This window comes from Haemaphysalis longicornis, unplaced genomic scaffold (assembly GCF_048455015.1).
Source record: "Haemaphysalis longicornis isolate Haplotype H1 unplaced genomic scaffold, Haemaphysalis longicornis Haplotype H1 scaffold_1, whole genome shotgun sequence".
NCBI lineage: Eukaryota > Metazoa > Arthropoda > Arachnida > Ixodida > Ixodidae > Haemaphysalis > Haemaphysalis longicornis.
The window spans coordinates 276,547,231-276,571,426 of record NW_027526203.1 but is presented as its reverse complement, the minus strand read 5'-3'; the positions used below and the strand labels follow the sequence as shown (position 1 = coordinate 276,571,426).

Sequence of the window (24,196 nt, the reverse complement as noted above, 5' to 3'; positions counted from 1 at the left end):
GACACACTACGAGTGGCAATCGATCACCAGCTAACCTAGCAAAACGACCATTCCGATAACATCTTGGCAACGTATTGCACACATTTATGACATGCTCACTGATATTTGGTGTCCTTTTAAGTGTTCGCATGAATGTGCCCATTACCAAAATTATTTAGGCATTCATTAAATTGACACTGACTCATTATACACACCCCGTGTACGAGCTATCAGCACAACGATAAATGCAAAGAAAGAAAACTCACCTGGACCAATTGCAAAAAAGACTACAAAGCACAAAGTGCTCACTACGCTCATGTAGGTGATCCACGTGTACAAGAACTGAAAAAAAAAAAAAAAGCAAAACAGAGATCACTGCACTCAATGAGAGAACAAGTGGAAGTACCACTGTAGCTTAAATTCCCTTGAAAGAAGTGACATAACACAGCAACCAATACACTGCAGAATATATAGCACACACTACAGATTATACAACAAAAAATCACTTTCAGTCCTCAAGAGAGCCTACCATCCAGGCTCCCCAAGGGGGAGTCTCGATCTGCTCAACGGGGTAATTTCCTTTTGTGAAGTTATTTAACCCAAGTGGCTAATCTTTCTTTCCTGCAGTCTTTTCCTTTCTTTCATCAATAGTTTTTAACAACCACAGATTAAGTATGAGGCAGTGAATACTACCAATGATTCTGGTGGGGAAAAAACCTGGGCTGCAAAAATTGAGCACACTACTGCCACGTTGTGCAACAGCTTTTTCGTGCTTCTTTTTGGTGCATGCAAAAAACAAAAAGCAAAAGTTCTAAGTTACATGTTCAAAATGAATGAACCTCGTGAATTTAATCAAAATTAATGCTATTTGATTTTGAGCAAAAAAAATTTTCACAGCCTGTGGGCCCATACATTTAACCCGGTTCTAACCAAACAGCAACATTCTATATATACCACTACAGATGACATTGCAGCACTCATCCACGCATCCCGTCATTTAAACTCATGGAGGAAAGAAGAGCTTAGGAGAGGCCCTGAAGTCACATTTCGGTGAAGCCGCTCCGCCGCAATTGGAGGTCATCCTTTTCAGTGTGCAGCACTTAAGGCCAGAATACATGGAGTGAATATGCGACGAAAAGTCGACGAACAACGCCTGGCGGCACCCGTCCAATGTGCAGCGGTGGAAAAGACATCGTCCGCCACTAATCTAGCTAGGCCATAAAAGTTCGTCGCTGGCGAAGCGGCAGCGAGCGGCAAACTGAGGGAACCAATCAGGTCTGCCGACTTCCCCTTCATAGCGTGTGCAGACCGCTGGCTGACGGCCGCTTCGGAAGCCTTTGAAAGCAAAAGAGTTCAATAGACGTACACTTGGCTCGCACCTACTTGAGCTTAAAAATAAAACAGATTGTAAATCAGAGATCGTTCGAGGAAAATGAGGTTGCAATGAAAGAAGTCCGTGCGATTCTGATAGCTCAAGCCGCTGGCGAAACACAGTTCTGACCCAACTTTCGTTGCTTGTGTCGCCAAGAGAGGCAACTATGATAGTTTTTATTACCGTATTTTCCGGTCTATAAGTCGCACCTTTGTATAAGTCGCACCCCCCCTCAAAATGAGTTTTTCTGAAAAAAAGCGAATATAAGTCGCACTGGTGTATAAGACGCACCGCTATATAAAACGCACTGGTTAATTAGGTGAACTCACAGTGAATCAGATCGTTAGAAAGTGTGGGAAAAGTACCTGGTTGCGGCGGCGGCCGCCTATTAACGCATACCCCTGTAAGGAGGGCTAGACACGGGCATATAACATCCAAAGTCTAGACAGAACTTCTCAAAAATGGTTTATTGGTACACACAGATGGCATGTACTTACAGACGGCATTTAGGCAAAACCATCGAAGTCTTTTTCCTCAGACTCGCTAACAAATAATTCAGCATCTTCAGTGGGAGTTCCACCAGCGCATCACTGTCGTCCTCCGACTCTCTGATGACTTCTTCGCCAACATCGTTACCACTCGCGGACCAGTTTACTCCGGCCATTATCAACCCGGCTACAACTGGTTTTTGTAGAAATGGAGTCCCAAGAGTCGGCGACCCATTTGGCCACTTCTCCAAACATCGCACGTCTCTTGCGTGCTGTCGTAAATCAGCGCAATAAAGGTGTCATGGCGGACAGAAGTGACGCGGCCGGAAGCGGCCCGAAAATCAAAACTTATCTGCAAGCTGTCATTTTAAAAATTAGCAGCATGTTTACCTCCTTCAGAGTAACTCTCTGAAATAATTCATAAGCTGCATTTTGTTTTTGCAACCCAGTTTGATGTCACTTTGAATTTATTCTGAACTGTAGTTACTACGCATGGCGTAAAGTGGCGTGCAGTTGTCGCAGGCGATTGGTATTGTTTTTCACTAGAAAAAGCTGCAAATTCTTTGGTGTAACGTCCCGAAGCGACATATGGGCTATGAGAAATGCCGTACCGGTGGGCTTGGGATTGATTTACACCATAGAGCTGTGTCTCAACATGCACTGGCCACGCGCGGCCACCGCGAACCGGATTTATTCCATACATAGGTCGCACCGGTGGATAAGACGCACCAACGAAAATTTCAGAAAAAAACCGCGACTTATACACCGGAAAATACTAGGTTACATACAGGCTATCCGGCTACATTACTTGTATTAGCGATATGGGGCCCATCTGCAAGATCGGCGCATAAGGAAAAGGCAGTATCACTGCGAGGGCCTCTCAAATACGATGAAGAAGGCAAGAAGCAGCAAGCTGTATGTATTGACCACATAGTTTGACATGTTGTATTTTGCTAGAGGATGCCACCTGTTGAGGTGGACGAGGAAAAATGCCGAATTGTTTTTTTGGGGGTCGCTAGTTCAAACCTCCCCATGGGGACTTTTTTTTTTTTCTGTTGATCTTTGATTATCACTTTTTCTTTTTACTGCTGTTGGCACTTTTGCAAACTGAAAACGAATATTTTAGCAGAAGAAACGCCCCTGACTCACACCGCCATTGATTCTGGGCATGGAGGTTCAGGTAGCCACACTTGGAGCATTCCAGCGGCGACACGGCGGCGGGCACCATGTCTTCGCTCTACAAACATACAGCGTACTGCCGCATAAGATTTTCCGCCCCGCGAACTTCATCGTGAAAGTTCGCTCCATGTGTTCTGCCCTTTTAATTAAGTGCCCGCTTCTGTGGTTTCGTGGCGCCGTCGTCCCTCATTGTAACGGAGCAAACGAAGGGAAACTGAAGACAAACGAGATAGAATCAGCAGGAAAGCAGAGGAGGAAAGTATGGCGAAAGTGTGAGGGTGAGGGCAGTATGCCGAGTCGGTGCGAGAAATTTTCTGTGGTTTTGTGGCGCCGTCGTCCCTCATTGTAACGGAGCGAACGAAGGGACACTGAAGACAAACGAGATAGAATCAGCAGGAAAGCAGAGGAGGAAAGTTTGGCGAAAGTGTGAGGGTGAGGGCAGTATGCCGAGTCGGTGCGAGAAATTTTCTGTGGTTTTGTGGCGCCGTCGTCCCTCATTGTAACGGAGCGAACGAAGGGACACTGAAGACAAACGAGATAGAATCGGCAGGAAAGCAGAGGAGGAAAGTATGGCGAAAGTGTGAGGGTGAGGGCAGTATGCCGAGACGGTGCGAGAAATTTTCTCCGGCAGCGACGCCCTACGAGATAACCGGGAGAACGAACAGGCCACCGAAGATAGAGCAAGCAGGAAAGCGGAGGAGGAAAGTGTGGCGAAAGGCACAAGACATGGTCCCCCACAGCGGCGGGCTAAGAGACAATGCCAGAGTATATCGCGAGCCTTTGTGCATTAGCTCATGCGGCGATCCCTTCCCGAGACGCAGCAGGTATGCGCCATCACCTAGAAGACTGAAGTTCGCCATGCACACAAATTTCGCATTAGGGAATATCGTAATCGTCATCCAAATTTTTGGCTTGTATTTTGCGTTCACACATCACATTTTTCTTCCTTCGCTCACTCCCCGGTCGTCTGCTTCGTCTCTACCTGCCGACCATTGACTATGGGCTGGGCCGTTCAGTGACGTAGGGCCTCGGTGGGCCAGCCTTCAGCGCTGCTGCTAGGGTACGGTTGCCAGTGACTTCTGATGAGTATGAAAAAATCCCCATGACTTCCTCCACACTTCTCAAAATGCGCCAGTGGCCACCGGGGCCTCTCCTAAGCTTTCTTTCCTCCATGTTTCAATCCCACCCCAGCTGTCCAGCTCAAGCCCCGATGACCAGGACCTCCTGATCAACAGGGCCAAGCGGGCAGCTCAATGCTTTCTGGACTCACTGGGCCTCCCACAAGAGTGACGGCTCTACCATCTTTCGCCTGCTCTCAACAGAGGTTTATTCCTCCTATATTCCCTCAAGCCTGAAAGGCATTTTTGACAGCCTCGGCGTGACCAGGTACATCCCACACGTGAGTGTGGCAAGGCCAGCGCAAGCATGTGTCCAGCGGCTCTCACAACCTGTATTTTATTTTTCGGGTACCGTACTTACCCAATTCTAACGGGCACTGTTTTTCCGGAAAAATAGGCCAAAAAATCGCATGCGCGTTAAAATTGGATACGAAACCAAAACTGCTGAAACAGCGGAAATTTCATCCCACCCATCGCCATCGCCATCCCAAGATAGCGCCAAAGCTTTTAGCAACGATTTTTCGGACGGAGGAAGCCTAGGCTTTTCTATCGGCGTTCACAGAAATCGTCAAGCAATGGCAGCAGTGGCAACGACAGTGCGCCGCTTCCACGAGTGGCTTACGAGCGGCACTCACGCATTCAAAACGAGCGGTCGGCGGAAGCATGCGCCTCAGAAGAAGCTCGCGGGATGGGCGTGCGAGGCGTGAGCCACAATCCCATCGACCATGGTTGAACGTTCGTTCAGAAGTGTGGCATCGGAAACGAGCTTGACGGCACCGAGGACGAGATGTTGTGGTCAGCGGAAATCGACAAGGAGCTCTCGGAGAGCGACGAGGAGTAAGATGAGCGAGATTACTTCGGGAAATAAATCGGCCTATTCTCTCGCATTCGTTTTTCTGGGTAACAAAGTTCCGTGCACGTTACAATCGGAGGTGCAAGTTTTTTCGGTTCTTTCGACAGGAAAATTGGGAGCGCGTTAGAATCGGGGGCGCGTTAGAATCAGGTAAGTACAGATTTTAAAATATTTTCCCACTTGCTCTGCCCTACAAACACAAAAAGGGGAGTCGGGTAGGTGGGCAGTGCCTTACCTTGACCAGCAGAGAGATGGTGATGAAAATGCTGAATATGAACATGCCCCCCAAGCCGTAGAGGTGCAGTGTGCGACGGCCTGCTCGGTCCATCAGTGGAATGGAGACTAACGTCATGACTACCATGACCACGCCCACTCCAATGGTGGCATACTTGGCAGTGCTCTGGGGCAGGCCAGCCGACTCGAACAGTCGCACAGAGTAGTAGAACACCTGTGGGGCAGGCAGAGAGGGGGAGAGAAGAAAACATTTCCACGGTAGCTACGGCCAGGGAACGATGACCGGTTTGTGGCTTGTAATGCAAGAACTTTCGTGGCCACACCTGGTGCGTGTGGGCATGTCAGAAGTATTACTCGCAACATTCCCATCCCAGGGTATGCAACAATGATGTGAACCTGCTGGGCTCACTAACATGCGCAGAAGCCTCCACGGGTGGGCAGGCACACTCTCGTTTCTACTGCCTGAGCACCCTCGTTCCCAGTGCCACACTGCTGCTGCTGCTGCAGCACCACCCCTAGAAATATTCTAGAAATGCTCAAACTGCCAGATTCTTCCAAGCACTCTTCCAATACCCTCAAAAGCAAGTGCGACAAAAAAAAAAAGAAAAGAAAAGAAAAATGAACAGCAGCCATTGCTGCTTAAGTCTGATTTCTGACTGATGTCTTTTCTCGCGCTTATTTAACCACATTTATTTGGATCCTAGAGGACTGGAACAACGTGACCAACTGATCCAAATTACAAAATTTTGCTGCCATAACACAAGAATTTACTCTGATGCTGCAGTGAAGGGAAGACTGCTCAATCCAAAAATGCCTGCATTCTCTGTTTACATAAACCAAGCAGCCAACATGATAGTAGTATTAATGCGACGGTTGAGATGAAGTCTTTTACGAAATTTAAAGGGTGTTAATTGAAAGTGGCTAGCCGGCGGCAAGTCAAGAAAGTCACGTCACACTTATGCTACCAACTTCTGTGGATAAATTGCTTTCCTGGAGATTTGGAGGCTGCTTTTGGCTAAATCAGTCAAATTGGCCCAGCTTTACACAAGCAGTACCTGCCACTACAAGTTCCAACACCGATTGGATTTATAGTTCAAGATGTAGCTTTGCACACCAAAGGTACAACTAGGGAATGAGACGTGCCATAGTTGAGAGAGACAGATTAATTTATGAGCAGCATCACCGCCTGCAAGCATTTTTGCATTTTTTCTTCATTAGAGATACAGCCACTCTCACCAAGAATTGAACCCATCCCCTCACGAGTACAACAGCAGAACGCCCTAGCCAGCATGCCATCTCATCAGTAAGTACCAATTCCTCTTTTTAAAGGACCCCCTCAACTTTTCTCTTCCGGGTACTTTTCGAGCACTATGAGCGTTCTTTGTGTCATACAGATAGCTGCAAAAAGAATGATCAAGACTCTTGCAAGAATGAAAAAAATATTAATTTTTAAAAGTAAAAATACAAGCAAATGTGGCACTCGCTTTTTCACGCCCGAGGCCTCGGTACAAAATACAGCGCAATCTTCCACGACTGGCGGGCTTGCGGTACTTCGTGTACGCCATTATATTGACCAAATGGAGCCTAAAAATGCTTCACATTATTTTCTTTGAAGTGCGCATAATAACTTTACTATAGGCTCACAGAAGAAAGTAAATGGATAGAAATAGTAATGGTGGGCAGACACTACTGCCCAGCTTCAAGCACGTGGGTGAGCTGCCTGCGTCTTCTGCCAAACATCGTGCCAAGATGTACCACTGACCCACCGCGGTGGCTCAGTGGCTAAGGCGTTGTGCTGCTGAGAACGAAGATGCGGGTTCGACTCCCAGCTGCAGCACCCGCTTTTCTGATGGAGGCAGAAAGCAAAAACGTCCGTGTGTACGAGATTTCGGCACACGTTAAAGATCCCCAGGTGGTCAAAAGTAATCTGGAGCCCTCCACTACGGTGCGCCTCACCGCCTGTGTTGCGTCAGTGCATTAAACCCTACAATCAATCAACGATGTACCACTGTGAGCATTCCTTTTTGCAATATATTCTTTGCTGGCCAATGTACTTTGCACGGTCTTAACCCGCTCACAAGTCATGGTAGCAAAGACATGGAAACAACGCCATCAAGAGGCACAGAAAGGGGCATCATGGGGGAACTTCCGAAACGTCATTTTTTTCACCGCTCTCGCTGTTTCCCTCCCTGTATCACGTCACTGGGGTTAGGCGGCAAAGCATGCAGCAGCTATTCAATTTTTTGGAAAAAAGCGGAACTCCATTTGCTCACATAACTGCTTTATTTATGCACTGATCACGCTCACTCTTTTTGCGCCTATTTCTGCATGACACAAAGAGCAGACGTAATGCCAGAAATATGCCCAGGGAGAAAAAAAAATTATGGGGGTCCTTACACAAAACCAGTGCACAGAAAACAAAGACAAAAAAAAGGGAGGGGAAGACAAGTGCAGTGTGTACCAAGCAGATTTACAGAACGTTAAACTTGTTACCATAAAACCAATTTTTTAAGAAGCATCACGTTAAGATTTGGAGCCAAAATTTAATTCTTTACTCACTACCCACAACTACCATTGATCCGTTTCTTTTTGGCAGTTAGAAGAGCCTTAGGATTTCTTGGGCAACAGCCCACATTTTTTCATCCACTTAAAATAGCTATAACACCGAACTAAGTGCAGGACAAAGAATTTCTACTTGCAGCTGTTACGACTACAAAGAACTGCTACTTGCAGCTGTTACGACTAAAAAAGCTCCACAATACAGGTGTGCAACACGCCAACCCCGGTGCCATCCCTTGCCCTGCTACAACCACAACGCTTACAGAGCAGTATGAAAGGAGAAGCCTTTTCCACCTTATCCACCTACCTACACTCAAGAGTTACTTTTCCCATGTTACTGGCATGGGTGCATGCACGTTCAACTTGTATTGCCTGTCATCTCGGCCTTGCGGGGGTTAGAATACCTTCCGACTTCGTCTAGCTTTCACACTGTACCACAGTTATTCTATTTGCTTGTACCGTGCTTAGTACTGGTAGCAATGCAATGAAAGTGAAATTCTGATAAAACACACAAATGAATCGAGGAGAGCCAGGCCACTTACGGCTATGATGCCCGAGAGCTGCTGCGAGAGATGCATCAGCACTCCAATCAGGAGGGGAAGCTGTAGCGACCGAGTCGTTATCACCTGCATCATGGTGACCTGGAAAACAAGTGCCACAAATTTCACTTTTCTTTTTGCTTCAAGTTGCACACATCCTGATGGCAATGCACATTTATGCACACGTGCACGCACCCCCCCCCTCACACACACACACAACGCACACACACACACACACACACACACACACAAAGATCCTCAATAATCAACTTACCTTAGCTTCCTGCTGTTGAGCTTGCTCTTCTGTTTTCATCTCTTCAATGTCATCCTCAACCAAACTTGAGCATCTCAGCTTCTGTAAAGCTTTAGGAAGCAAAAATATTTTTATAAGAATTATCAATTTTGTTCTACTATGAAGAGCAAGCATTCAAGGACACTATAGAATTTCCTATCCAGTTTCGCAGGCTTGATCAAGCTTTTTTTTTTCTTCTTTCTGGTGATCTAAGGAATCAAAACAATTGTTTTTTTTTGTGTAATGGTTGATGGGCAAGCTTCACCACAAAAGAGCCTGCTGTATAGTGACTTTCTACAAAGCATATGGTATTTAATATTTTTTGCCACACTGGATACCATGAAAAAAATTTTTGAAGACCCCAAGCAAAGTGCTATAAAAAATAATACTCTCTCAACGAATACGAGAATAGTACTAGTATTGTTTCCGGTCCAAAAGTTGCACGTTATAGAACTTCCAGCTGCTACTGATACGAACACAGGAGAACACGCCACTTCTGGAGAGAACCACGCACTGAAACGTCTTTTTATGCGCAGGCACGAAGAACTGTGCCATCTGCTACACTGGCTTTCTGCAGATGCGGCCTCCCGAGAGCTGGAGGCAGGCTTTTGAGCACGTGCCATGAACCCCCAACAGTTGCCCTCAACACCGGGCACCCCGCTCCGCACTTCCTGTCCGAGATCAAGAGGAGGCGGCAGCACCAGACAGAGTGCAAATACCACAATTCAATACGTCACCAAACAGTTATACATAGTCCTGAACTTTTTGCAGGGCCACCGAGATAAACTGCGAAATTTTTTCATACTTTTTTGTGCTGCACTAATGACAACTGGCTGAACTCTTGAAAATAAAACAAACATCCAACCACTGGTGGCTTAGTCAAAATTGGTAAAAGAATACAAACAAAACAGCAGAGATAACACAACCTCTTCGTGCACAAAATTCCCCACAAGAACAATCCCCCGGTTCAGTCAGAAGAAAGTGGAAATTTCCGATATAGTAGTAACCAAATTTGGGGGCTGTAAAGCCTCAACAGAGCTGCTGTTCACCAGGCAACACACAATTGATAAATTTGAAGTTAAAAGTTCTGAACTAGCACGTAGGCAACAAAAAAATGACTAGCTTGGGCTATTTACCAAATTTAAAACTCGTACATTGCATTTTCCCTCTAAAATCCAATTTTTCTTAAAGGGCCCTTCTTAAACTTTCTGCAAGAGCACACCTTCACAAAACACAGATATTGTGCCGACATCTGCATACCATGTTTCAGTTTCTCTGTGAAACATCAAGGCTGCCAACATAAAGCTATGCCCAGGGAAGCACCTAGACTGACCTCTTGGTCAGGTACTAATTTCTAAGATACATAGGAGATTCGTTAATGGCTATCCCATGGTTGTTATCACCTGACTTTTTACCCACACCATCCCCAACAAGGCTGAAAGTGAAAGCCTACCTTCTCGTGCTAAGGATTCCTGCTGCTTTGAAATGAGCAAATATCGTGGACTTTCCGGGCAGAATGGCAGCAGCACCAACTGCAACACTGCTGGAATCACTGCAATTGCTGTTCCAGTAAAGACCAGAAAGAGAAGCATAAAAAACGGCAATGTATGAACATGCTTGAAACTTAACACAACACGTCTAGCAGTTCGTGCAACTAGGCTGTTTGGCCTCAGGGCAAGAAACATTGCCTCGCAATAAATGATTGCTGCTTCAGTAAACCTTGTAGCGTGCAGTTCCACACTAACCAATACTTTTGACTAGATATGTGCTGCAAGTTCACGGTTAAAAACACAAGGAACCACCTCAAACACAAAATGACTTCTCACGTAGAGGACAGCAGCTGCTTTTATACATTTGATCGACAATTCACAACTGGTTGGAAGTCGGTCAAACAGAGCCACTAGTACGACAATTCTCCAGAGCAATGCATTGTTGCGAGGGCATCATTCTAGCAAGTAGAGCGGTACACAATGCGGTTCACCTCATTTTGCCCTACAGTTACACTTGAAATTCAATCAGTGCACGTTGTAGATGCTATGTTAAGGACCGACTCAACGAGACCAGAAAGAACTGCTTAAGTTGTCAAAAAAATTGCCAATGCAAAAAATTTTTTGTGCACACACCAAATTAACAAACCTTTTTTATTGCAGTGTCCAAGAAACAAGCTTATGCAAGTCCACTCTAACAGAAGAACACTGTACAAGAGCTGCTATGCAGCTTATTTGTGTACAGCAGCACAAGCACAGTGCCTGCTTGCACAACATGCTGTGCCCTCAAACAATTTAAGTGCAGGCACATTAGTGGTCCTCCCAAACAACTCAGACGTGCTCGAGATATTTTAAACTGATTGCTGGAATTGCTACACGGGAAACACAGGAAGCCCAGGGGTAAATGCAAAAAAACACTGGCTGAACCAGCACTGTTGCATGCGACTTAGAAATTCATGCTGCCTGAACCAGGGATCAAATTAATGAACTCAGAATCACACCCTCACAATTTTTTTTTCTTTTTCCATTCAGTTTGCCCAGGCTCCATGCCACAGCAATGCTTGCCAAGTACTTTGTGCTCCCAAACAATGTCTGCTAGTGTCCCAAAGTAAAAAGGGAAAGGAAAAGCACGGTCCACCTACCAAGCAGGTACGGCCACCCTTCTTCTGTGCCTAAGATGACCTCAATGCCTAATATTTGAGACAGCAGCATCCCCACTGTTACTCCTACTTGACTCACAGTGCCTGCAAAAAAGCAACACAACAGTCATATCTTGCGGTGGGACAAGCGACGCTCAATTCCCTTGAAGTAAATACCACACTCTGAGCACTTAAAGTAACTGCCGTTACTAAAAAATGTACACTCGAGAACGGCAAGTGTGAAAAATTTTCTTTTAAAAAATAAACAAACAAACAAAAGACTTCTGAAGGACTAAAGAAAAACTATATGCAAACTGAAGGCATTGCACACTTGAGAGCAAGGTGCTTGGCATTACTGTCTGGGAAATTCCAATAGGCAGTGCCTCTTTGCAATCAAACTGCTTGCACGGCAGTACATGCCTGGACCTGATGCGAAGCACAGCAGCTACCACCAGCTATCAATACAGAATTTACAGAAACGACAAGGCCATTTTTTGGCCAAGACCCTCACAATGCTAACACATATGTAGCTTTTAAGTCAGTCAGTCAAAGCTCTTTAACAAGTTCCTGCAACTATTTTTTCAATGCCTCTTCATACTCTAAGCTTAAATATGATCATGGTAGATACACACATTAGAAAGCAATTTTATGTTCATTAAATCAAAATGAATGTATACATTATGAAGCGGTTCACGCAAAAACTTTCCGTTTTCAGGGCAACCAATGAAACTCGGTCGCATTTAACACGACTTAATTCTGTTAATCTGATGCCCTCTGTAATCTTTTTCATTTAAAGGAGCCATGAAGAGAAAACACAAGTTTGGTTCATTCAAAAGATTTTCTCGTTAGAATCATACTGACACCACTTTTAACGTAAACTTCGCTCAAATAAGCTACATAATTAGGAAAAACGGGAATGGTCATGCGACCCACCAGCTCATTTCCCGCAACAGAACCTGTGATGTCACATGAGCTAAGCTCTGCGATTGGCGGAGGCTGGCAGAAGCAGACGCAAATAAGGTAGAGCTTACAAACTAGACGAACGAGCGATTTGCGCTTAAATTTAGGGCACATTCTTTACAAAGCAATAAGAATGATGCGACAAACAGTGGAAGTTACGAAAGCACATGTAAACATACAAGTACTGATGCGTTCTGCTGTTCGTACTGCGCACAGCATGCTTGGTTTAGCTGCACAGCACTGCGGGGCTTGGGGTTGTCTCAGACGACACTGGCCGATTGACCCAAGCAACGGTGTCTTACGTGACCCCATTTGTCGAGCGAGCACTGTTTCAGGGAACGAATATTTTCTCCCAGAACAAAAACAAGCCAGGTTTAAATGCGGGCAAAAACAAACCAAACGCTTGCCACGGTATGGTGGCGCCATCTAGGTTACAGAACGTAAAGAAACGCGGGAACAAACCTACAACGCTGTACAGGGTGGAGACAACCTTTGAACGGTCCCGTGCCGCCGCAATTGGGGCAACGGGCTCAACGCGTTATTCTTTTCGTTTCCCACGAGACCTAGCAACGCGAAACAGACAATATGATTCAAACTTCTTCAGTAAACCACGTTGCGGCGATAATTTTAGCGCGGTTTTGACACAATGACTTGCTTCGGCGGCGAGCGAGCAACCGAAAATGGCGGCGCCAGCGTATACGTGTCTCTACCCTGTACGGCGGATGCGTGAATGAAGGTACTCTAGGCTGCAGAGTGGTCGGTTCCTGTGATGTCACTTGGGAACACGAAAATGCACGATTGAGCGGGAAAATCAAAACTTTAACCTAAATTGTTTAATTTCTCAGTGAATAAAGCACCGTTTGCATCCGGACAAGCACTGGGGGCACTATAAAACACGAAATCTTTCGAATAAAACCAACTTGCATTTTCTCTTCATGGCTCCTTCAACCCTTGCCGATATGAATCTTTTACCCACTTTCTGGCCGTCCTGGTTCAAAACTATTTTGTTGATTTCTGGCGCCATAAAGAAAAACGCGAACTGTGCAAGAAAAACTTTGAGGACATTTATTTTTTCTCTTGAATTCTGGGTCCCAATTCTCTAAAAAAAAGGGCAGTCTTTTTGAAACGACGCAGTAGCGCTATGAAAATGCATGTGTTCATGGGTTTGGGCGTCGCTTTGAGGGCCGGAAGAAGAGCAAAAACCCCAGAGGGGAGCACCGTGGCAAGGGCGCAAAGCGACACACAGTACTGCGTGTCACTTTGCGCCCTTGCATAGCACTACCGCATCGCTTCAAAACAACGGCCTCTCGTTTTAGAGAACTGGGCCTCTGCCTGCAACTCCTTTACCGATATTTGAGCAGGGTGTGAAGCCGCTCGAAGCATTCTCCTGGGCGCAGGCTGAAAAACACAGTTTCCCTGAGGGCCTGCCTCCTTTTGTTTTTCTGTTGCTCCAAACAGTACATCTGATGGAGGCACGTAATTCTCTACCTTACTGAAGTCATCATCGCTTTCGCTAAGTGCAACTCCGTAAAACGCACACGATGAGAAAGCGGCAAACAGCGCACACATGAAAACGCTCTGGGATCCAGAAGGCCCGTGGCGAACATGTGCTGCACCCTTGTGCAAAAAGAGGTAAACTTCAACAAAGTTCACTTATCCCTCAAGAGATAGCGCATCATGTATACAAAGAATGTGAGCACATCGCAGTGAGAAAAACCGTGAAATTTAACCTTGAACAACCGTGAAATTTAACCTTGAACAGCCAAGTCAGGCAGTATCCAACAACAGACTGCTACGGCCGCGTTGCATTTCCGGGCAGGGCCTGACCACGGACCACAAAGGGTTAACATGGTCATTTTGGGCCTTCTCACTGAGCAGGCAACACCCTTTATTTGAGCGTACCACTTCGGAAAATACAACCGACAACTTCCAACAGGTCAGGGGTGACCCCTCCTCACTACAAAACTTGTCACCTATTCCCTCACAAGCGGTCTTTACAGAGTTGTACAAAGCATGACTGACTTTAATGACTTTTAAGTGACTCCTTGAATTGCATTACTCTCTATGGACATCACAGTGACTTTGCAAAGACTTTGAAGTGCCTCTTTCAACTATCACACCGTAACCTTTCTAAAACTCATTTTCTTTTACTCCAAAAACTTTTACTCCCTCCCAACCAGGACCGCCGGCCTCCTGTTGCAACAAAGCCTTTCATTCATTCATTCTTCTCGCAGCGAGTGAGAGATACATGCAAATAGTGTACATATAGACAAGTATGCAGCTCAATAGAGCTTTTAACCGTTTCCCAGATTTACGAACGAAGTTTCATCCGCTGACCATAAGCTATTCAGATTAACATAGCTACAGATGTCATGCTCGAATGTGAACAAGTAAAACTCATTTTGCAAACAATTAACAAAGACAATAAGTGGGGAAAAGGTGGCTTTGCTCATACGGCAGTCCAAGAGGGCGACAAAAATAAATTACAGAAGTAGCAGCTACGTGCCCTGCCAGGTACCTACTGATGGGACGTTCAATGCCCAGCCCCCCTTTCCACGGTCAAAAACATTTTTTGGACATCTACCTGGCATGCAACCATAAGGCTGCAAAGGAAAGCTGTACAGCTGTCCTTCGTAGCCGTATGGCTGAACTTCAGGCGGATGTCAAATTTTCTCTTTGTGGAAACTTATTTCACCTTGGGGTTTCCCCTGAACTGGTTCATTCCCACGCATGTCTTTGATCTCAACCACTGATGTTCTACGTCAGGTGCAAAGTTGCACATGTGCTGTCCAGGTGAAACACGGTCCTACGTCCGCGTGCATATGCCCATTGCCACAGCCCACGCACACATGCAGCAAGAGATCGTTTGCCTACAGGTAGGTAGCCAGGTAATAAAAGGTGCGAAGTGTCTCCTCAAAGACTGCACAATATCACAAAATGGGGGGGACGTCGTAATTTCGATAGAACATAAATTGTGCTCGTAAAAATGAACCGTTTCAGTGTTTTTTCTTAGTTTTTGGAAGTTTGGAGCACCACTAGATGTTTTCTGGTTCTCATCTACTTTACAAAATCAGGTTTACCCGCCGCAGTGGCTTAGTGGCTAAGGCGTTGCACTGCTGAGCACGACGAGGTCGCGGGTTCGATTCCCGACCGCGACGGCCGCTTTTCTGATGGAGGTGAAAAGCAAAAATGCCCGTGTGTACGAGATTTCGGCGCACATTAAAGAACCCTAGGTGGTCAAAATTAATCTGCAGCCCTCCACTACGGCGCGCCTCATCGCCTGCGTTGCGTCGGCGCGTTAAACCCTCCAATCAATCAATCAACAAAATCAGGTTTCAATTGTGCACACGACTGGGCACATACATAGGTGTATATACACTGACATCCACATACCTAGGCCTCCCCTGAGTGGCACAGGAGATATCTCTAACAGGTACATTGGCACTAGTGCAGTGTTGAGACCTGGAGGAAAACAAAGGTCTTTGTAAGCATTCATTCTATACATGAAAAGTGCTGCGAGAAAAGCATTTTATTCAGTTAGCACGAAGCATGCAGTTCCCCATTAAAAGAGGAAACGGACCAAAGGAGATAAAAGACACTTGCCACAATTGATTCCAATGATAAGGCGACCAAAAATGAGCAACTCTATGCTTCTAGAGGCATTGCTGAAGCCCATCAGAGAGCCTCCAAGAATGCCCAATATATTGTTGATGAGCAGACCCCCTTTCCTGAAAGGAAGTGACAATGAGAACAATAGTACCACACGCAAGGTCCCCTCCTCTTCCTAAATCTATTCCACCATTGCAAACTAAATTTTTCTGTGTCAAGATCTGCTAACACCTCACGTTGTTTGAAAATTGAGCTTTCCTTCAGCCTGCTTTCCTTTCTGTCCTAGCAAATTACCTTTCAACAAATCTCGCCATTTTTCAATGTATGAAAGAAGTCAATAATTATATACGACAGTGTACAACCAACTCCTCTAGGGGATCCTCAAAGGGACCATCAAGACAGCACACACTTCTGCTTTGTTCAAACGACTGCGCAACTCATACCTCGTAACATTTTGTTCGACAGGAAGTGTTACTGCCATCAAGAGGCAGATTTCCAATTACCCACCTTCTGCACCATGTTAGGACATGATAAGGGCTCTGTAACAAATTTGGGGGAGCAGCCAGAATGGGCAGCAAGAAAAGTGACTAAATACCATCGTGATTTCAACCACAAGTTTGGGATTTCTGACCAAATCTAGTCAAACCTGTGAGGGAATTTCAGTGTGTACATAACCATACGCCCCATAACAGCATAGCAATCGGCTGCATTGCGGTTTCTGCAGTGCAAATGGTTAGTATTGGGCAACTTGACCTCATCTGAACAGTCGGGGCATTCCCAAGAAAATGCTTGGCGTGATTCATTTGCAATTCTCTCGATGTCATCGCACTTGCACAAGATCCGCTCTAAGATGAGCAACTCTACTGCATCCTCGCTGCTCATAGCATTCACCTCCGACTGAAGTAGATTTCTCCTATGCACTTTAGCTATTTGTTGATCACCATATTACCGCAAAATAACACTTTATTTTCAAACACACTTTTCAAACACTACCAGTTCAAGCTGCATGCCCACAAAACTATTTCAATTTGTGCCTACCGTATCTTCGCGCATATAACCCGCACCGAAAAATGAGAAAATTTCAGCGGCAAAGTAGGGGTGCGGATAATACGCTGGGTTTTTCCTGTAGTGCGGATTCACGGCGATGTGCGTCGTGCTGTGAAACTGCGACGCAGTAACATTGACAGCCTTCAATGGCAGCGATTGCGCAAAACATACAAGGACAAGGAAGAAAAAACAAGGACAAGCGCACTCTAACGACTGAATTTTATTAGCGAATTGTGACTTTTGCCTTGAAGTCAGTGTATCCTACTCTAACGACTGAATTTTATTAGCGAATTGTGAGTTTTGCCTTGAAGTCAGTGTATTCTAGTTGATAAATACGCACTTTTTCTGTCTACATTGTATGTGATGTGTTGCTTGAGCAGTAGCTTTGGTGCAGCCTTTCATGTATCAAATGTGCAGGCAATACGCGACGATTTTTTTTTCCTTTTCCAGCGGGCTGAAAGTGGGGGTGCGAATTATATGCAGGGGCGGGTTTTACACACGAAAATACGGTATTATTGTTAGTATCAGCCGAATCCGCGTGAAAGCCAAGGAGCTTGCATGAAGCTTGTACCGTGACAAGCTAAGTACGGAAAAGTAGCTGGCAAGTCCCCACCCTTTCTTCAGTTGGCGAGTGTACTGCAAACCACACTGCAAACCTGAGTGACATAATCGTGGCAGCTTAGGGTGCCTGGTGTTCTGCCTTTTGCGTAGTCTGCGATATAAACTGTGAGTTTATACTTCTGCCAAACAGTGAAACAAAAGATTACTCGAGTCAAACTACCGTCACAATGCAGTCATAAATAGGACTTTCACAATTTTCGCAATACACACAAAAGGGCCAAATCTATGACAAATGTTCGGACATGACTTACCTCCCAAAACGATTTGCCATCATACCACCAGAAATGCCTCCGACCATGCCTCCAATGGCAAATACAGCTACAGTGATTGCCCACAACCACTCCTTGAAGTTTTGGGGTATTTTTGATCCAATTCTTTCATAATACACAGAGGATATAAATTCTTCTAGTACCTGCACACAAGGGCACAAGTGCCAAAGAAAACAACGAACACAAGTAAATGCTGAGAAACTTTAGAGCAACAACCACTAGTTTTTCCAAGAGGGCTGTTCTGTCATTACACACTTTAAATGTGCTACTGAAGCTAAGAAGGCACTCTTGATACCCCGGTCATACACTGTTAAATTTCACCTTATAAGTGATCCTGAAAAAAAAAAGGTGAAAATTGACCCCACTGTCTAGCAATTCAATAATCACTTGAACCTGATGAGCATTGGCAGACATGGTGAAGTGTGTACCCAGCATGAAGGGTTTGCTCTGGATGGACAAACGGACAGATCGAAGCCCACACATGCACGCAAACGATATAAGAAAAAGAAGCTACATAACTATCTCCTCATAAATGAGTTTGCAGGACCAATGTGATCTCATTCAAAGCTTGATTGGAAATGGCCAACTCCACTCAAGGCAGAGTAAAAACTCCCTCATAAAATGCTAGCTAATCACAAAATTTAGCTTGAGGCAACAATAACAGTCAAGGTATTCTAATGCTGTACTTAAGTCGCAGCTTGCTTATTTATTTTAATAAGCAGCCCATAAAAAGTCTCATTAAGTGCACATTTCACAACCGTTAAGTAAACTAAACATGTCATTGAGAAACAGATGAACACTTTTGTAGCACTTAACTACGTGCTACACTCTTGTAGATGAACACTGTTGTAGATGAACACTTAACTACGATAGCACCGGAGGGCCCGACATGAAGGCTTCCGCAGTCTGTTACAAGCTATAAATGAAGTCCGAGCTCCTACCACCCCTTTCCAGCCCTAATACGGCACCTCCGCCCGCCCCCGAAGAAAAAGTCCGCCACAGACACTGCCTAATTAAGGCTAGTCATAATTACTGTAATTTAGAATTCTTGAGCAGTATTTGCACCCTAAGCACTGCAAGTAGAAACACATTTCAAGCTATGTGCCACATCAGACAACATAAATGTTGCAAAAAAAAAAAAAAAACATTTTGCAGCCAAGCTGATGTCACTGTGGGCCTGCTCCACTGGTTGCAGGAGCGACAGAACAGTGCGCCCAAATGAATTCCTAAATTCTAACTATAGTGCATGTGCCGGTAACACTGCTGCATGGCTATTCTAGCAACAAATGCTTTCTCATGTAAAAAAAGAAAAATGGGACATTGGATAATACAAATCCATTTCGCAAACCAACAACAGTTCCATTTTTTTTTTTACAATCCTTTTTCTCAGCCCTCTTCTCATTTTCCCATTATATGTTACACTCATCGGGCATAACAAATAAGTGCCCACACTCCCGATGGTCAATCAAAATTAAATAAAGTGATTTTGCACGGCTTTTGCAATGCAAGTGAACAATTGACTTAAAACCGAAAAAATGTTTCTTCTGCACGAATGCAACAAATACAAAAGAGGGAAACACGGACGGGTGCTACGTCTAACTGTTGGTTAAAGATTCAAGGTGGAGCATATAAATTCCGTCACTGCTGATGCACAATGGACAAAAAAAAAAACATTAGCCAGCATTCTACGAAAACCACAAACTTCTCTAAGAAATACACCTCACCGTCAAACAAAACGACACACATGTAACCCAAGAAATTGTGGCATTCTCTTTTGATGCGACAGGGTTCCATCAGACTTCAGGATTTTTCGTTTCTGTTGTTTCCCCCAATATAACAGTATTCCCAAAGGTGTTGATAATGATTGCGGCCGCCACAATGCACTGGAAAATGTGCTCCCAGATGAGGTAGTCAATGATTAACCACTCGTTTTGCTCTACATTGGACTTTCCACATGCAAGAGGCACTTCAATTATGGGCCTGGCATGCCCTTTTTCACAGTTTCTTTTTTGTTGCTCTCTGTTTTTTCCTTTTGCCGGCTATGTGGGGGGATTTGTTTGTACTGCATGGTATAAATTTATCTGTAATCCACCAAACGCAACTCTGTACAAAGCTTGTTTCTGCATGCAGTATTAATGTGTCGAGCTTAGTTCGACAACATTTCATGAAAGAAGTGCTTGGTTTTCCTAGACTGAAATGGCATCATGAGTTCGTTTGCAAGCCCCTACTGCGCCTTCCCAAGTACCATCCCATCAACAGTTTTTCAACATACATCAAATGTCCCATTTTAGTCTTGTCAAGCCGCATGATTGTCCCAAACACGATACTACTGACACCGATTACCATAAACTGGCAAGACATATTATAAATATGGAAATGACTTGAACAGCAATGATGATGGGAAAAGGTATTTATTTACTTTATAACAGAACTCCATTACATCTAGCTAGTGGAATTGCCATTGATTGGTCTTTTTGATTGCCTGTTTCAGGGAGCTATTTTTAACATCAATAACCATATAAGAACTCCTCAGGAGTTTGACCCCAGAAAAAGAAAAAATAAAGCTAGCTTCGCTGCTTTCCGCCTGTCAATCCCAGACAACCATCGAATAACACATAAAAATTCCAGGCACTATCCGGGAGAGCTGTGGAAGTCTAAAATAGCCGTCCCCCCGGGGTTATTCGACACACGATCGGGCATTACCTACACGCACCATCGATAAAATATGCGACTACAGACTCACCTTTTGCGGAGCATTGATTACACCTAGATTATAGCCGAACTGGAACATCCCTAGGACGGAAGCGAAAATGGCTAGGACCAGCATACATGTCAGGCCCTGCAAGAACAGGTATTAGCTCGCATTTGAAATAGCACTCATCGAAGTGTTTCGCAACATACCTCTGGGCACCGACAGCAACTGCTGCACCTACACCAACACATGAAGTCCCCGGGATCTTCGCCACTGCCTGAAATGACACAAACATCGCTAGTTGTCACGGCTGCAACCAAATACAAATACTTCATAAAGATGTCGGAATTTATAGGGTATCAAATACAGCTCTACGATGTAAGCTCACTGGAAACACGCTCGCGGAGCAGCCTCCGAAATTAACGTACGGAGGAGAAGAAAAAAAAAGGCAACTACAGAAAGTACCCTGCACAGAGAAAAGATAGAAGCGTTTGGCTCAGTTTTGACATACAACCCTGAAACTTATGCCGCAGATACAGCAGACAGCAGATTCAACGAAAACCCACCTATGAACACACCGCGAGCTCCTGGATAGCCCAGCACATACGCACTCTTACGCCCATATAGCCCGACGTGCCATGTCCTTTTTCTACGCGGTAATGCTGCAGCAACGGGACGCGGTAGGGCAACAAACACAGAACATCAGACGAAGCAGTGCGTCATCTTCTACACATCTCAAGTGTCTCAAGCATAAACGCTGTCATGTGACCGTCCCCTTCCCTCGTCTCCCGCCTCTTCCTGCTCTACTGTTCCGGTTACACGTTCTGCTCGCGAGGTCAAGGGTGGCGTTGGTGGCGTTGGGTCAAGTCAACAGGTGTCCGGAAGCTCATGGGAAGAGGCGGGGAAATCAAACAGCCGCAGTTACCACATTTATTCCATTGGGTGTCAACACAAATGTTGATCACTTTTCATACATTATGTCATCCCCTCCACCGAACTACCGCTGTATTGAGTTTGAAATGCCGAGATGCCGTTCCGATTCAGTTTTGTTTGGGCGCAACTACAATTTGCATGACTTCGCAACCAAAACGACGCTGCTATTTCTAAAAATATTCTTTGCACAAAAACAAACATGCAACCCACAATAGAAATCACCCACACTGAATACAGCGCGCACACTATTAATTTGCCCAACTGTATGCGCTTACATTTTCCCCTGATTATATATATATACGTATAAGGAAAGGAAACTTCGAACAAGGGAGCGACCACGATTGCTACCAACGTTTAAGGAAAGAGACTTGCCTTCGTCACTTGCCCTGACGAAGGCAAGTCTCTTTGCTAAAACGTAGGCAACAATCGTGGTCGCTACCTTGTTCGAAGTGTCCTTTTCTTGTGTTCTCTACCATCTTCCAAGTTCCATCTTCCATCTGCCAGCTCCCCGTCTACGAGCTCTTCTACCACCACCAGACGCGTATTCTGGAGGTCGTGGGTTCGGATCCAACCCGGCGGGCATTTTTTTTCTACTTTCTTTCCGTCTTTCAAAAATTTTTCATCTATTTCCATGACCTGCCGCATTCTCCCCTTTGCTTTCCGAGGCATTATTGGCTGCCAACCGTTATTTCTGTCTTAATTCAACGAGCCCCTCATTTCCCATTCTGATTCGCCATATATATATATATATATATATATATATATATATATATATATATATATATATATATATATATATATATATATATATATATATATATATATATATATATCCCACCTGGCGGGCATTTTTTCTCCACTTTCTTTCTTTCTTTCAAAATTCTTTATCTGTTTCAATGACCTACCACATCCTCCCCTTTGCTTTCCGAGGTTTTCTTGACTGCCAACTCTTATCTCTGTCTTATATATATATATATATATATATATATATATATATATATATATATATATATATATATATATATATATATATATATATATATATATATATATATATAGCGATGAATAAGTTCCGGGATTCGGTTTCAAAAATACACGAGAGGGTAGACACACGTATGAAAACGATGATTGAACTAACGTTTCGACCGGGGTCCGGTCTTCGTCAGAGTAAAACAGAGTTCGGTCTTCGTCAGAGTTTTACTCTGACGAAGACCAGACCTTGGTCGAAACGTTAGTTCAATCATCGTTTTCATACGTGTGTCTAGACTCTCGTGTATATATATATACGTCAGAAGATGATGCAATGGGCCCGGTGAAAATACCGTAGAGCGAACAGACGAACGGGTAACAAACTTTATTGACGTTTCGGCTTGGGACAGGCCTTCATCAGAATAAAACCCAACCGCACGAGCATGAGCTTATAAGGCTTCAAGGGCCAATCACAGCAAAGACGGTTACACGTGCTGCAGTGTACGTCAGAACAACTGATAAATCTTTAAAAATGATGTGCGATGCAATATCAAAACATAACTGGTTTTCACAGTGACATTTCATTCATGGCTGTAGTGAACAAAACAAAAACAGAAAAATGGAAGAGAGGGTGCAGTACAACAAAACCAGCATTCAATTACAGTGCAAAGTGGAAAGAGAGCAACCGCAACATTCGACCAACGCGTTACTGTTAAACAATATACGATGGGGCCCAAGAAACTGATAATGGAGTAAAAACATTAAAACTATACAAGTGAAACTGCGAGCACGCGCGCATTATCATACACGAATGTCCATACACAAAGATGTAAAATCAAGATATGAAAGTTCACACAGACGACTATGAGTGCGTTAAAAATATCAGTGCGCCGATGTTTTCGTTTAAGCCTGATGTCATGGATTTGAATTGGATTCTCTGACTTCTCTATCATTGTGTGAACGGAAACCGGATTCAAGAATTGTCACTTTAATTTTATCAAGTGAATGGCCAGTTGCGTTTCTATGTTTGGATAACGGCAGATTGGGAAGGGTCCTAATGTGTGACTTATGATTGTTGAAACATAGTCTGAAAGAGTTGGCGGTCTGGCCAATGTACTGAAGTCGGCATTGCGCGCATTCTGGCAGATAAATAGCATTTCCTGTGTCGCAAGTGAAATGTCCTTTGATATTATGCTTAAAATTTGAAGCTGTACTAGTGGCTGTGGTGGTGGTGGTCATATGGGGGCAAATTTGGCATCGCGGTTTTTGGCAAGGCAGACAGCTGATATAAGATGGGCGAGTGGTTTTAGATGAAGTGAGTGAATCTCGTAGGTTCGTGGAACGCCGATAGACTACGCGAGGCGGATATGGAAAAACGCGTTGAAGTTTCTGGCTTTGCATGAGAATATTATGGTGTTTTTTTAAGAATCGAAGTAACTTTTAGGGCTGACGCTGTATCACTTAGAATCAGATTAGTAGTTGGTTGGGCAAGGGGCGGCCTGATTGGGAGTAATAGTTCGTTCCGATCAAGTTTGCTATGAAGTTTGCTGACGTTCGTCTGTTCGCTTTACGGTATATATATATATATATATATATATATATATATATATATATATATATATATATATATATATAGAGAGAGAGAGAGAGAGAGATACGGGACGAGGGACTCGGTAAAGATACATATCAAGGTTGCAGTCGTCATTGCCAGTGCTATTCGGCTTTTTTCGAAATATTTAATAGGGCCGAATGACGTGTGCTTGTCACGTTTCTTTGATTCATTGATAAATAAGCGAAAATATAAGTCGAGAAAAAATCCGCCGTTTTCCGGGAGCGGGACTCGAACCCACATCTCCG

At 44.5% G+C, this 24,196-nt stretch overlaps 1 protein-coding gene across 5 annotated transcripts in view; it reads right to left on the bottom strand.

Annotated features, from left to right (window-relative positions):
• Glut1 (Glucose transporter 1) overlaps nt 1–24,196 on the bottom strand; it is a 287,313-nt gene that overhangs the window by 62,526 nt on the left and 200,591 nt on the right. For 2 of the 5 annotated variants that reach the window (XM_077678420.1, XM_077678436.1), the window contains exons 1-12: nt 21,004–21,257; nt 20,647–20,714; nt 20,489–20,584; nt 17,728–17,888; nt 15,803–15,927; nt 15,593–15,661; nt 11,243–11,344; nt 10,067–10,174; nt 8,596–8,684; nt 8,325–8,423; nt 5,225–5,437; nt 246–321 (exon numbers count right to left, since the gene is read on the bottom strand). In XM_077678420.1, the coding sequence (XP_077534546.1) occupies nt 246–321; nt 5,225–5,437; nt 8,325–8,423; nt 8,596–8,684; nt 10,067–10,174; nt 11,243–11,344; nt 15,593–15,661; nt 15,803–15,927; nt 17,728–17,888; nt 20,489–20,584; nt 20,647–20,688 (1,180 nt within the window). In that variant the 5' untranslated portion in view covers nt 20,689–20,714; nt 21,004–21,257. Of the gene's footprint in view, nt 1–245; nt 322–5,224; nt 5,438–8,324; nt 8,424–8,595; nt 8,685–10,066; nt 10,175–11,242; nt 11,345–15,592; nt 15,662–15,802; nt 15,928–17,727; nt 17,889–20,488; nt 20,585–20,646; nt 20,715–21,003; nt 21,258–24,196 lie in introns of those variants that run through there. The other 3 variants (XM_077678431.1, XM_077678425.1, XM_077678440.1) reach the window with 2 other exon arrangements.